Raw genomic sequence first — 15,535 nt, forward strand, 5'->3', positions numbered from 1 at the left:
GACCCTTGGCCCTCAAAATACATACTGTGACCCCAAACCAGCAGCACTGGAATCGCCTGGAGCTTGTCAGAAATGCAGGGTCTCAGGCCCCATCCTAGATCGACTGAATGCAAGTCTTCATTTTAGGAGATCCCTAGGTGATTCATGTGCATACCACGGTCTGAGAAGCACCGCTCTAAAGAATGCTTAAGTTACCGCCATTCAAAGCCTTGACATAAAAACACTGTCTGGACAGATGGAGGAAATGTGGCCCGACAAAGAGCCCAACAAGGAGCAAGGAGCTAAGTCCTCAACAAATGCTTGTTGCTGTCAGGTAACTGTGTGAGACGGGCAGTTCCCCTGACCTCTCTGGGCTGCCCTTTCCCATATGCATGGGGATGGGAGTAGACTACAATAACCTTCAAGATTCTTTCAGTACTAAAGTTCTAGGTCTATCATTCTATTTGACAAGACTCTGTTTTGTTGCCCTTGCTACAATGAAGTAGTGGTTTAAATAAACACTTGTTGTATTTAATATGCTCAATCAGTATCTGTTGAATGAAGTGATATAAGAATCATCTATTCTATTTAAGCAACACCTCAAAAAATGAAAATGGGCCATGAACTTCCGGGACAATCAACCACAACAGAGTATCAGGTTTAAATGGTATTTTTAAGAGCAACTGACATAACTTAGGTAACCAACCTCAGAAATTCACCCATATATGAAACAATGGTATGGCCCTCACACTGGCACATCTGTGGAACTGAAGTTTTAACGGCTGCATGTCCTGGGTAGCAGGCTAGAGAAACTGTCAATCCATCGTTCTCCAATGAATCATTGGTCTCAGAAGAAAAATACAAGTGGCCTCTAGCATGACTGCTATTTTACCCAATACTCATCCCTTGACCCCTTCCCTCAGGACGATGAGAGACACAAGAATGCACAAGAAAACATCAGCAGTTCTCAATCTGACTGCATTTTAGAATCTCTTGGCGATTGGGCAACACCCTAAACCAAAACAATCAGAGGTCAGACCTGGCATCAGTAGGTTTGAAAATCTCTGCATGTCGGTAAGATTAGACTTATATTCACTTCTCTTCTAAATTTTATACTTGACCAATTTTCTATGATAAGCATATACAACACTGACAATCAAGAAAAAAATGAAAAAATTTAGTAGGACATGTCTTTCTTCCTGTTCATCACATCATCCATTGTATAGTCTGGTAGTCCATTTAGTTCACCACATTTGTTAAAATAAAGCACACCCACACTTATTTTTTTTCTTTTTATAACCAAAGGAAACACTAGATAACCAAATTGACATCTAAAAAATGTTAAGCCCAATATAATAGTAATTTTCTCAAAGTAAATAAATCTTTTCTCCTCTTAGTCCTGCTTGTCAGGGCTTTTATTATTGTTGTTGTTGTTAATCCTCACCTGGGATATTTTTTCCATTGCTTTTTTAGAGTGGAAGAGAGGGAGGGAAGAAGGGAAGAGAGAGGGAGAAAGAGAGAGAGAGAGAGAGAGAGAGAGATGTGAGATACATTGATTGGTTGCCTTCTATATGCATCCTGCAACCCAAGTATGTGCACTTTGGTGTCCGGTTGATGCCTAACCACTGAGCACACCAGCCAGGGCTTGACAAAACTTTAAAAAAGTCCTTCCTATTTAGGCAGAGCCTACGATCCAGCTGGGACAGCGGAGCTGGAGCCTGCGAACAGCCAGGGTGGCAGACGGGCCGTGATCCGGGACTGTGCTGACTCCTCTTCTGGGATACCCACAGTCAGCCTCTCTGGGACAGTGGCTGACCCCTATTCTCACTGTTTCTGACCTGGATCAGCTTAGTTTTCCTCCAATAGATGGTAAACTGCCTTCGCACCATGAGAGAAACAGTAAACTAGATTGAGGAGGGAGGGATGGAGGGAAAAGGGAAAGGAAGGGACTTGCAGGATTAATGAGCTGATTTCTATAAAGACTTTGACATCTTGGAATGAAAAGCGGCCTGTAAGAGCAGAAGCCCAGTCCTCCGCTCAGGCCATGTTGCCAGCTGGCCATTCATCACCCAAAATTCCCCAACAACTCCATGGCTATTGCTTAATCACCTCATATAAATCCCTATTAATCTTGCAAAGTCAAAACAGAAATATATGACAAAAGTCTTTATTTTATGTGCCCCAATTTCAAGGTCAAAATTTTAAAAAACTGAATTGGCTATCCAATGGCTCCAATGAACTTAAAAACACACACCCTTCTTTCGGCATAAAAGGACAAATAAATGACATCCTTGCTAATGTTTTTGTTCTTATTGGACTGAATGAACTCAGGCTGATGATCAAATAGAGGGGGAAAAAAATTTAAACCCACTTTTTTTTTTCAATAACATTAATGTTTCATAGCTTATATCAAAAGATACAGGAAGTCCTTAGGAGGCACAAAGGAACATTGATTCCTCTTTCATGTGTAAATTGTGAGGGACATAAAGGAGCCTCTTCAGCAGAGGAATCTGGAATACTGTGCCCTGTAACGTCTTCCCGGGAAAGGCAGGTGAGAATGTGAAGACAGGGTTGGCTTTGAGAAGGGTCCACTAGGACCCAGAGCTCATGTGAGCAAGGAGCTGTGAGTGCAGACAAACACCTCCTGTAGCAACACTCTCAAGAGGACCTCAGGGACAGGGCAGGTGTGTGACAGACTGAGGCTTCATCACTTATATCCTATTTTATACTTTCTTATGCAGGAACTTCAAGGTTAGTGTGACAATGGTGTGAATAATACAGAAAAACTGATCCATGGCTTTGGAATGTATTGTGTTCTGGCAATGTGTTTTCCTCCCAAACGTTATTTTAGGCCCTGAACACATGCTGATTAATATGGTAAAAGTGTTGGGTAGTAAGAGGAAGCCTGGTGTTAGGAACCATCTACAGACCACCCACAAAGTGTAAAGTTCACACTTGGATAATAAAGTGTTGACTGTACTGGAAACATAATAAGTGGCTTTCCTGGACTCTCAGCAAGGAAGGTGGAAACCCAGCGAATTGCAGTGATTCATGCCTTTGTTTTCTAGGCCTGGAAAATCATGGAGAAAAATCAGAGAAGATGGGTGGGGGTGACGATGATGAAAAGCCTGATTAGAAAACTGCATTGGAATCACAGGGAAGGTTAAAGGAGGCCAGAAGGACTTCTCCAGTTTTGTCCATCTTCAGGCATTGCACAACACGAAGGTCCATTCAGATGGCTGGCCTCCTACTCTATCTCCTCCTTCCTATCCAAACAGAAGGAACTGGCCCATCAAGCCAGTGAATGAAGAACTTCTATGAAACCCATGAAAGGATAGCAAGCTAAGGGGGCAGAAACTCCTTCCTCAGCAAACAGGAGAGTCAGTATTGTCTTGGGCCAGTCAGGCTGGAAGCAGGGGTTTCAATTGCATGGTTTCTGGAGAGCCCTGACTTCCTGATAACCTAGAAATAATAGCGAGAGGGTCTGGCCTATGAATTGGTAAACATAGAAGAGCACAAATGTGGTCAACAGTTCCTTGTTCTGAAAAAAGCATCTGGGGGGGAAGTAGTCTAGAAGCCACACAGAAGTGAAACAATACTAGGCTCATGGAAGTGGTTTATGGTACATCAACTCCTACTCTTTTTAAAAATATGCTTTTATTGATTTCAGAAAGAGGAAGGGAGAGGGAGAGATAGAAACATCGATGATGAGAGAGAATCATCGATTGGCTGCCTCCTGCACGCCCCCTACTGGGGATTAAGCCCGCGACCTGGGCATGTGCCTTTGACCGGAATGGAGTCGGCAGGCCAATGCTCAATCCACTGAGCCAAACCAGCTAGCGCCATTAACTCCTACTCTTTAAAAAAAAGAGAGAGAGAGAAAAATTGGACTAAAAATGAGAGGTTAACCATCACTTTATTGGCATTTCAGACACTAAAAAATTTTCCCATGAATATCCCTGTCCAAAGCTATAGGTGCTTAGAAGAACATGGAGACTCACATCCACACATGGAGAAATCCTTCACTGGCTCCTTTTCACTAAACGTTTCCTTTAGAATTTTTTAATGTGTGGTTCAAGTATTTCTTCAGCTACCTTTCCTTTCTTTTTTGTTTTTTAAGAATATGTTTTTATTGATTTTAGAGAGAGAGGAAGGGAGGGGGGAGAAACATCGATGTGACAGAGAAACATCAACTGGTTACCCCAACTGGGGATTACACCTACACCCTGGGTATGTGCCCCGACTTGGGACTTGAACCCACGACCTTTTGGTGTATGAGACAACACTTCAACCAACTGAGCCGCTCTGGCCAGGGCTCATCAGCTTCATTTTCTGCCACATGTACCTTATACTTAAACCAGAAGAGTTCTCCACACTCACCATGCCACTTTATACTGCCATGTCTTTGCCTAAGACATTACGTGAGCCTAGAATGCCCCTCCCTGCCCTGGCCACTTAGCAAAATTCCTCTCATCTCTTGAAGGGTGCAATGCTGGATCTCCCTTGCCCCTCCTCTGGGCTATTTCTGTACCTACTACATACATTTGTTATCACACTTACCATATGGGATGGAAATTACTTACACATCTTTTTCATCTCGTGGATGTGAGCTCCTTAAAGCCAGGACTAGTTCTTCCATATCTGCATCCCTAGCTCTCCTAACACAAAGGTTAGTGTGTAGTCTGTGCTCAACAGTACTTTGTTGAATTACACTGAATGGTAGGCCTCATACTACCCATCACTTGCTTTGCCGTATAAGGTGGGAAGCCCAAAAAAGGTGAACAAAAGCATATTTTAAAAAGAATTTAAAAAGAGGTTGCTATGTTAGGCAACCAACATATTGACTCTTAATCAAACACAACATACGCAGCATGGGATGTGGTAACATGTGGTCCTCCACTAGACTGCCTCTGCTGGAACTTACAGAGGGCACACTGGGGTCCCCACAGCATCACTGTCCGACAGCGATTTGAACACAGTGTTACAGAGAGGATTTCCTATGAAGTAAATGAGATATTCTTTCACTCCGTTTTTCACACAGAAAAGTGTGAACGTTCTAGAATAAACTAACAATGGCCAGGAGGAAGAACAAAATGTATCTAACACAGGGTTGGGCACGTAGCAGGTATTAATAAAAATAAGCTGATTGGTGGAGAGATAAAAAGCCATATTACATGCCCCCCAGCCACACAGCAGCTTTAGAAAAATTGTCAAGAAAATATTTTTCTTTCTTCACCACAACCCAAAGTTCTAAAAAGATAAATACTCTAATAAGTTTAGAAAACTCATGCCAATGACGTTTAAAACTCCCACAACTAGAAACAGCAATTCTCCAATGTATTCCTAACCCCTGATAACTCCTTGCTCATGAGGGGTTGTAACATACCTCTTGGCCAGCCAGAGTTTGGCTGTGGTACAAACAGCAACATCAGCCAGCTCCTGCTGAAAGTGCGCATTCATTCTGTGTTTGGAGTCCGCGAAGGCTTGTAACAAATGAAAAACCTAAACCAAAGGAGAGAAAAAGCAATATCTGCTGTGAAAATATATTTTTTCTAAATGCAAGTTCCTCCCTTTTAGGTTTCCTCCAAATGTTCCCCTCAAAGAAAACAGACACCTGCAGAATGTGGCTCTGGTCTCTTTGCAAAAGGCTTGTTGGTTTTGGAGGATGTAGCAAGTGGCAAGTAACCCACGTACCTGTGCTTTGGGTTCCATACATGATTCCAAAGAAAGGTGAGCAGACAATCATTTGATACGAGAGCTTATTAGTTACAAACAACCTGTAAGTTGGTTTTAGCAAAGAAATGCAAACATCTTTCTCTATGTTAGCAGTCACTCACAAAAAATGTACCTCTTAAAGCCTAAGTCTGAGAATCTAACTGGTTTACATGTCTGGGTTTATCGGAACAGGCTTGGCTAAAGAAACAGGCCACAAGGACGCTTGCCTTTGCAAACACTCCACAGCGACGTCTGTAAACTATTCAGAATGTTTAGCAGGTCTTTGCTGAGATGTCAGGAGTGGAGGCAGCAAGGCAGACACACCCCACTTTCTCACTCTTACATGACTATATATTAGAATTAAGCAGAGAAAGACATATCCTGTTCTATCTCTAGATGTCTACATTTAGGACAAAGGCCACAGTTCCAGCAGACACATGACACAGGGCACGTGTAAGTGTGCATGCCCACCTACGTGTGTCATGGATTCACACTCTGATATGACATCAACGAGGCCTTTGTGAGGAGTACAAACCTGCAGAAGAGAAAGAAAGCGGACAAGGGCGTAGATGAGATCCTCTGACCTTACCCAGTGCCAAGGAGAAAGACGCATGTCAGAGAAATCCTTCAGTCGCCCTTATCTTAATCAAGGAGGAGGTGGGTGAGCAAAGCAAGCGCAGATAAGCACACGAAGAACTTTGAAAGGCTATTTTAAAACTCAGTTTGTTTTCTTTCCCTACTGTATCCTTCACCAGAGCTGCAGATGATTCTTTCTCAGCAATAAGATTCAAGTTTTTCTTTTTCTCTCATGTCAGTGAGGGGCATAATTGAGAGTTACATATGGAATGGAGTAGAGAAGAGCAAGGGGCCAAGATAAAAGAGACCTAGAGTCACTGGACCCTAAACAAGTCGGAGTCAGCACGTTTTCTGGGGTCAGACATCTGTAATTACCAACAACAAATATATACTGACCACCTTTTGTTTAGAGAAAAAAATAAATTGTGATGAATTTACTGTATGTGCCCTGGCCCATGTGACTCAGTTGGTTGGGTGTCATTCTATGCACCAGGAGGTTGCGGGTTCGATCCCCGGTAGGGAGCATGCAGGAGGCAGCCGATTGATGTCCCCTTTCACATCAATGTTTCTCTCTCTCCTTCTCCTTTCCTTTCTCTCTAAAAATCAATAAAAAATCTTTTTAAAAATTTATGTAACCACTATTTATTTTTTTCTAAACAGAAGTTACTGGACAGGAGAATGCACACATATCCTAATGGAAACTGAAAACGCTTTCTCTAATAATGGACCTGTTATTTCAGAAGCAACAGATCGAATATCACTACTTCACCACACCCCCACAGGGACCCAAACCACCCGTCCTGAAGTCTGGAGAAATGGGTCTGGCTGGGGCTTCTGTTCTTCTGTGGTGACTGCCAGAGTGAAAAAAAAATGCCTTCCTCTGCCTGAATCCCACCAGCCTGAAAGACTTGGCAGTGTCACTGGGCCTCGCTTTACTTTTCTCCGCAGCTGCACAGACGCAACCACCAGGGCTTTTCATGGTGTCACAGGATCGTAATTAATCAGCAGACACCAGCAAAATACATGACTGTGGAACTTACTTGTAAAGAAAGCTGTGAGATTTTCAAATGCCTCTCATTTAGAAGCAATCGCTTCAAAAATAACTCCTGATGGATGTTTAAACTTAGTCCTATATTTGCTCACCTTACTTGGCAAAAACAAGGCTGTTTTTGAAACGCTTGGTAGCTCTGGTTTATGAAAATCAGCCTAACAGGTCCATCAATTCTGTCACCTTGGGTACACACCACACAACAATTGTGATCCTGGTCATTCACTGGGAACGGAGAACTCGGAGTGTGGTCGAGCCCAGGCCTGGCATAATTTGGAAACTGCTTATAATACAGAGCTGCCCTGCACCAAACGTGGAGAACCCCAAGCTGCCGGAACTGAGGTTGATGACTAACTGAACGCACATGAGAGCTGCGAACAGTCGAGTAGTCACTTTCCGTGTCCCCAATTTGCAATGGGATTCAAACATTCCAGCCACAGATATTTATTAAAGAGCTATCACCACTAGGGACTGTCCTGGGAGTCACAGCAGAGAACAGAGTCCCTGCTCCCCTGCAGCTCACATTCTAGGCCTGGATACACGGAGAATCAATAGCTTCCTGACTCTGCCTGGCAGGGAGATACAGCCACGCGGCAGCACCGCCACCACTTCCTCAGCTTCCCCACCTCACCTTGCACCAAGTCCAGGCACAGCAGGAGTTCAACAACCATTCGCTGAACTGATGTCAGTATCTGGTGCCTCTTCCCATACTAACTCTGCCTTTAGGACACAAGCCCCTGGGTTTGGGGGAGTGCTGTATGTCCCGCACCACGCCCCCCCCCCCCCCCCCCCCCCGCCGCACCCACCGCCCCGTTTCGTGGGAGTGGAGACACTGAGCTGAGTACCTCGCACTCCAGTGGATTTCTGATCTAGTGGGGAAGGCAGGAGGCTAGATTAGTGGTAAGAATGCAGCCCTAGGGGAAAGGAATGGGCGCAACACACACTTTGGAGCCAGGTGGACATGGGCGTCAACCTAGTTACTATTAGTGGGGCTTTGGGCAACTCACGGAAACAGGTTAACATCCATAATAACATCGATATTATAGGATTATAGAGGGATTTAAAAGAATATATAGTACTTGGCACACACTAGGCACCTGGAAAAAAAAGTTACTTCTCTTCCTTTTTCTGTCTGCTCCCTCCTTTCCAGCCCCCATTCCTGAAATAAACAGTCAGAGAAGGCTTTGTAGAAAGGGACATTCATATTTGGCCTTGAAAAAAATCTTGCCAGAATTGGGAGAACAATATACAAACAGAGGAACGGGAATTATAAAAAAATTTTTTAAGGGTCTTAAAATATTGGTATTCCCAACAAAAAGAGTAAGCCTTACTGTAAACTATGGACTTTAGTTAATGATAATAATGTGTTGATCTCAGTGTATTAGGTGTAACAAACGTACTCTCTAATGCAAAATATTAATAGCAGGAGAAAACTGGGGAGAGGGGACTGGGAGGACCTGCTCAGTTTTTCTGTAAACCTAAAATTGTTCTAAAAAGAGCTATTAATTAAAAATCCTGGGACTGCTCAGGGGACAGCAAGTAGTTGTGCGTGACGAAAGCACAGCCAGGGTGTGTGTGGAAGGTGGGAGGAGACAGAGCTGGAGACAGATCTTAAATGCAACATCAAGAATGTGTGTTCTGTTCTGTTCTCCATAGCTTTTAAGTGATCAGATCTGTAACTTGGGGGGCAAAAGGCCAGGGTGGTGTAGAGGCTGGATTAACGGGCAACATGACCAACATTACTGCAATAGTCCAGTCAGAAGGTGGTGAGGGGTGAAACCAGAGGCTGAAAACCAAGAGCCTTTGGACAAAAAATGGCTGCAGATGTTTTATTTGATCTGCACGGTATTTTTAAACTTTCCTTTATGAATTGGGAGATTTCACATCAAACTCATCCTGATTTCCAATTTCTTTTGAAAAATCAAAACATCTGCCATCTTGGGGCCACACTCCCACAGAGCCATTGGGCCTGGGCTGAGGAGCAGCAGCTGGCCCCTTTGACAAGCAATGCATGCTCAGGGTCCCCACTGTCCCCCTACTGACCAGTATCCATGGTCGCTCGGATGGAGTGTCCAGGTTTATCACTTATCTCATGCTCTCCTCCCCACCCCCATCAACTTATGTAGAATCAAGAGGAAATGAAATATTTTCTGAACCCAAATCTCCATCAAAAGTTTGAAGACAAAGGATGCATCAAGAGGGCTGCATGTTTATATCCACCCCCCTTCATTCACTTACTTGCCTGAAACAGATAGGACTGAATTTGTGACATCCCAACCTCACCCCAATCTAAACAATAGCAGCAGTGGAACTAAGAGGAAAGGATACATCTGAGAGACTTTGGAGGCTGAAGAGGCAGGACTTGGAAACTGCTCTAGACATGGAGTTGAGGGTCAGGAAAGAGACTCTGAACTCAGGCAGCTGGTGCTGGAGGCCCACCCTTCAAGACAGGGATCACAAGAGCACATGTAGCCCTTTTGGGAATGAGGGAGGGATTTAATGAGTTTGGTTGGGAATGTCCAGTGATAACTGCTCTAGGGAGGGCAGAAGACCAGGAAGTCTTCTGAGAGTGGAGAGGAGCTCTATTAACAATCACACTGGGACAAGCAGGGCAGCTGTTTACCTCTAGCTATGGGAGGCCCTTTAGAAAAGCTTAGAGTGGGTTTGGAGGTGTCTTCGGCAAAAGAAACAGGAGAAAGTGGTGTTGACTTAAGACAGTTGTGATTCAGTCAGAAAGAGACCAAAAGCACACAGCAAACAACTGAGTGCAGACCAAGCAGCATCACTAGGACTACCATACGCTCCGGACTATCACAGGCTGGGACTGTCACAGGCCGGGACCATCACAGGCCGGGACCATCACAGGCCGGGACCATCACAGGCTGGGACTGCTGAGAGATGAGGTGATCGTCCAGGCCCTGACAAGGAGGCGGCTAGATTTCTGGCCCCTGAGATGCGTGTCTAAATGAAACTGTGGATCTAAGGAAAGTCTGGAGAACCTGGAAGCAGTTACTCTCTGCCCACCCCCATCCCCACTCTAAACACAGGGAGACTCAGGGGAGTTTCCAACCATCTGTGTAAAGCATGGGGTCCATTCTGGCAGCTTTGAATCTTAAAAGTGACTCCACAGAGCAAATGTAATGCTCTTTGAATAAATACCACAGGTCTGAGAAGAGTCATGAGGCAGATCCTGAAAAAACTTGCCCTGCACCAGTAAAATATGTCTGGTTTGTGCTGCTGGACTAAAATAGTGACTGTGTTAGACAAGATCAAGATGATAGATGGCTGTTTGGGAATGTGACGCTGAGATGGGTTTTCCTCTTCACCAAGCATGGCTTCCAGGCAGTTTTCCCCCTTAGAAAATCAACAGCACCTGAGCGCCAGGAACCAGCAGGCTCCAGCAATAACAGGACCAGGGTAGGCAGGTCATGAAAAAGGACAACTCCAATAGAAAAAAGACGCTCATTTCAGAGGTCAGATACAAGTGGGTCAATGTATCATAATCATTAACAATCCCAAACTCTGAAGAGCAACAGACCTATCCACGTTTGCAACTGTATTTTCTTAAAAACAAATTCTATTCTTCTTTTGCAGCATGCAGACTGGGGACGAACAATTTTGTCCCTATCACATTCAGCCAAGTATAAAATTTCTGCATCTGCCATTGTGCCTAGCTCCAACCCCCACAGCTAAGTCAGAGCCACATTTTTCCGAGCTCAGTGTTTACACAGGATTTTATTTCGGCTGGTAAAACATCTGTATTTTTTCAGGGACTTAAATAAATGATCTATGCCGGGAATGTACAGTATAGGGTGATGTCAGGCCCCCTTTTTTTCTCGACTCACTGGGTAGAACAGGCAAACATTGTTTCAGCCTGTCGCTGGGAATGTGAATATTTATCCTGTCGACTTAATTCATACAAACAGAACTAAACGCAGGCAGGCAGAAGTATTTTATGGCTTTAAGTCAGACTGAAGGGGGGCAGTGGTGTGAGTAGGGGGATGGCTGAGGGAGGAACCTAAACTTTCTAATTCACAGAAACATGCCTAATCATATAACTGTCGGGAAATGGAAATGGATACAGCAAAAATCATTTAAAAGGCAGACTGTGTGTGTGTGTGTGTGTGTGTGTGTGTGTGTGTGTGTGTAGATGGGAAAGCAAGAGAGAGAAGTTTTCTAACTTATTTGTCATTTCTAATTATTAAAACGTGGGTTAGTATCTAATTGTTCCCTGCTTCAGGCATATCAATCTTATCTCCAATAGGACCACAGGCTTCTCAGAAGCACCCCTCTTTTCTCTTACTTCCACAGTGCAGGGCATGGTGCTGGCTGGGTGTACGTACCTGCCTAGGTCATCTGTGCAGAAAGCTCAACATAACCTTTTTTATTAACAGCCCCACTGCTCCCAGCCTTGGAGGGTCAGTGTGGACTGGGGGCATGACCCTGGGACACTTAAGTTGCTCTCCTTGGTCATCCCTACGAGAAAGGGCTCAGTGGGCCTGTGCCACCCACAGGTACCCACCAATCTGATCCCATGCTGGAGGGCAGGCCAGGAAGCATTTCAAGTGGTTACTCCCCAAACCTCAACCTGTTCATCAGATGAGAACACATCTTTAGAAAGGTCTGGGTAAGTTCCCAAAAGGTGACACTTTGCTGTGCTGGGAAAAAGGTCACCAACTACAAAGTGTAATTACTTCCTAGCTGACTCTGGTTTGGGGAAAAGAAGCACAGGAAATAGACCACGAATATCTTTAAGGACTAACATCTACAAAAACACAAAGTCTCTAGGGGCCTGGAAATTTACTTTGTTGTCTCAAATCCGTTCCCTCCTTTCTATTAACACTCCCACAGTTCTAGTTCAAGAACCCAAAGACCTTACAGCTCTCTGATGGAAACAAGTCAACTGACTGGTCTTTGCCTCTAAAACTTATTTTACACATGGCTGCAGAGAAATCTTAAAACCAAGCCCCATTCATATTACTCCTAAATTCAAAGTCCTTCAATAATTTCCAACCTCCTATAGAATTTGCTGGGCACTAAAGGCTCAACTCACCTTTCTACTGGCTGTTTTACTCCTTACTTTCTCCTCTTCATGTATCTATTCTGTGGCCACTGAGGCAGACAACTTCCCATTCTGGACAACTTACAAATGCTTTTCTATGCAGGATGTTCCTTCCATTTCTCCCCTATCCTCTCCAACTCTGCCTACTGATATTTCATTTCCGCTGTAAGGCCCACCATAAAACCTTCCTCAGCTTTCTTCAGTTGCCCCCAACCCCACCCTAAGAATAACTTTTTTTCCTATTCAGCTTCATTTACATATACCAGTGTGTGTGTGTATATACATATATGTGTGTGTGTGTGTGTGTGTGTGTGTGTGTGTGTGTGTGTGTGTATATATTCCTGTCATCATGGCTATCAATCTACAATTTCCCTGTATAGCTCTTTGAAGGAAGGGACTGTGTCCCAGTTTTCATAGCCCCGGGACCCCAAGGATAAGTAGCTTTGTCTGTCAGACAGACGGGCTCAATAAAGAGAGCATTTATTGACTTCTAATTCTACCATGCCACCTTGCCAGCGGTGGTAGAAGCAGAACCTATATTCACACCAGCAGCTGTGGTACTAAACCTCTCTAAACTCTCTCCACACAAAAGGGTTGGGGCAAATACATAGCATTAAAAAGAGAGAGTGAGTGTATGTTTCGCCTGAGTCATATCTGGCCCGGTGCTCCAAATTTTACAATTCAATTAGGAGTCTGGCATCCAGAAGAGGCATCAAGGGCCCTGAGCAACATGTTGGGTTTAGAAAGTGAGGTCAAAAGTAGTCAATCTTAACCCAACATACAAATAAAGACTTGCATTTAAAGAATTAACAATTTACAAAACACTGATTTAATACCTGTTCTAAATAAAGAGTTCCTAACTTTAGAACAGTGGTCACCAACCACCGGTAGTCTGTAAGGTCCAAAAGGTTGGCGACCACTGCTTTAGAACACAGATACATTTCTGAAAAGCTACGTATAAAAATTTTTAAATTACAAACTATTTATTTATAGAATAAATCTGTTTAAGTTCTTTAGGGGAAGCTTTCTTATATATGATAATTCATCTTTTCTACATATCTGGAGCTTTACCTATTGAATTTCCTTAAAGATAATATTTAGATCAATAAGAAATTCTTTAATGTAGCAAAACTTATTAATGAAAAATAATAGATAATTTGTTCAATCAAGATAGTTAACTTTAAAGCAATACAGAAGGGAAGAAGCTGACTGTAGTGCGAATGAAACAAAATTAGTCAAGAATCAACAATTATTGCAGCTGAGTGACAGTTAAGATACACGGGACTCATTACATTATTCTATCTACATTTGTGTATATTTAAATTTTCCTATATAAAAGTTTTAAGAAAGATTTAGAGAAGGAGAGAAGAAGGGAAAGAGGAAAGCATGCAGCTATGGGACATAGAGATGAAGTCAATATTAAAAAGTTTATGATCTAGTGCAGGGTATAAGATATGTACATAACTAAAATTCAAGGTAGAAAACAGTAAGTATTATAAAGAGAGATAAAGAATAGAGGGGCCAGAAATAAATGTGCTAGAAATACAGTAGGTGATAAAAGTGATATTTAAACAGTAGTGAAAAGATTGATTTATTCAATAAATGGTATTAAAAAACCAACTAGTTCTTTGGGAAATAATATGATTAGATCCCTACCCAAAGTCTTGCATTGAAATAAATTCCAGATGGAGAAAATAATCAAATGTAAAAAAAAAAAAAAAAGCCCACTATAAAAATGCTAGAAGAAAACAGGAAAATGTTTTATAATCTTCAGGTAAAAATGGGCTTTCTATAAGTCTGTCAACACAAAAACTGAAAAAGTAAAAACTACAAGGAAGATTCAAAAGTAAAGGGAAAAGGGGTAAAATATTTGCTAATACCCCTAAGGAACAAAACTCTTGCAAATTAATAACAAAAATGAAAGTAATTGAATAAAATATGGCAGGGAGTTACAAACTTTCACCATTCATAGCACCCTTAGCACCTCAATAATCTTTTCATGGTGCCTCTAGGCCAAAAGAAATACCTAATAGTTCCATTTATTAAGTAGTTAGGTCCAAACAACCTAATAAGTATTTATACCCTAACAACTTAGGAACTGTTTGAAAAAATAATACACATAAGTTGAAAGAAAAAATATTTTGATTTCATTCCTTAATAACCACAAATACGTACTAATGGGATATGTGTGCCTGTTGGCTACTCATAACTTCCCAAGCCTCGGGATTGTTGGACTCCACCCTCATTCCTGTTCCATATTGATTTTCTCATGGTACTTGCTTTTTATAGCAACAACTATCAAATACTCAACTTTGCAAAGATATATAGCATCTTCTAAAGGAATGCAGTGCAAGCTAATGTTGATAAATGTAAATAGCTTCGAGCTAGTAGATCTCATAATATTTCACAGATGGTAAACATCATTGTGTTTCTCTCCCAAATTTAAAATATCCCACAGAGCTTTGGCACACACTTTGGGAACTGCAAATATTTAGCAAAGAATATAAACAAAAAATTCACAGATGAAATACAAATATAGCCAATAAACATATGAAGACATGTTTAACTTCATTCATGTTTAAGGAAGGGCAATTAAAACAATAATTTAAAAACAACAACATTAATTTGTACAGAATTTTTCTTAAGAATTAGTAGGTAGGACCCCCATCTAATAACTAGGTAAGAAAACAATACTCTCATTCATCATTGGTGGGAACATAAATTGTCACCTTTTTTGGGGGGTGGGAGGATAACCAGCAAGGCCATCTTGTTACACATACAAAAATTTTTTTTCCTGTACAGTGGTCTCCCTCGGAGCTAGACAAAGTAGCAACTTGGAAGTCATGCACTTTCTTCAGTGTAATACCCACTTCTAGGCATTTGTCTCACAGAAAGGAGTATGGGCAAAGATAATAGATGCCCAAGGATGATATCATCTTCAGTAGCACTGACTCTAACAGGAAAATTCAGAAACAACCAATACAGGACCAACAGAAAAAAATTATGGGATATTTCTACAAGTATCCCATCACAGAAAGCCAATCTGTACAGCTATTAACAAGAATGTTGTAGGTTTATATAGACTAACATGGAAATATCTCTACACTGATAAGTAAAAAAAAGCAAGCTGCAAAAATAGTACAATCCCATTTTTA

The 15,535-nt window shown here is 42.3% G+C and overlaps 1 protein-coding gene across 5 annotated transcripts in view; it reads right to left on the bottom strand.

Annotated features, from left to right (window-relative positions):
- Positions 1-15,535, bottom strand: part of THADA (THADA armadillo repeat containing) — a 293,514-nt gene that overhangs the window by 87,497 nt on the left and 190,482 nt on the right. For all 5 annotated transcript variants that reach the window (XM_070429113.1, XM_070429112.1, XM_070429111.1 and 2 more), the window contains one exon: positions 5,366-5,481. In XM_070429113.1, coding sequence (XP_070285214.1) covers positions 5,366-5,481 — 116 coding nt within the window. The remainder of the gene's footprint in view (positions 1-5,365; positions 5,482-15,535) is intronic.

This window comes from Myotis yumanensis, unplaced genomic scaffold (genome assembly GCF_028538775.1).
Source record: "Myotis yumanensis isolate MYYU_CA2020_CCGP unplaced genomic scaffold, mMyoYum1.0.hap1 SCAF_11, whole genome shotgun sequence".
Taxonomy (NCBI): Eukaryota; Metazoa; Chordata; class Mammalia; order Chiroptera; family Vespertilionidae; genus Myotis; species Myotis yumanensis.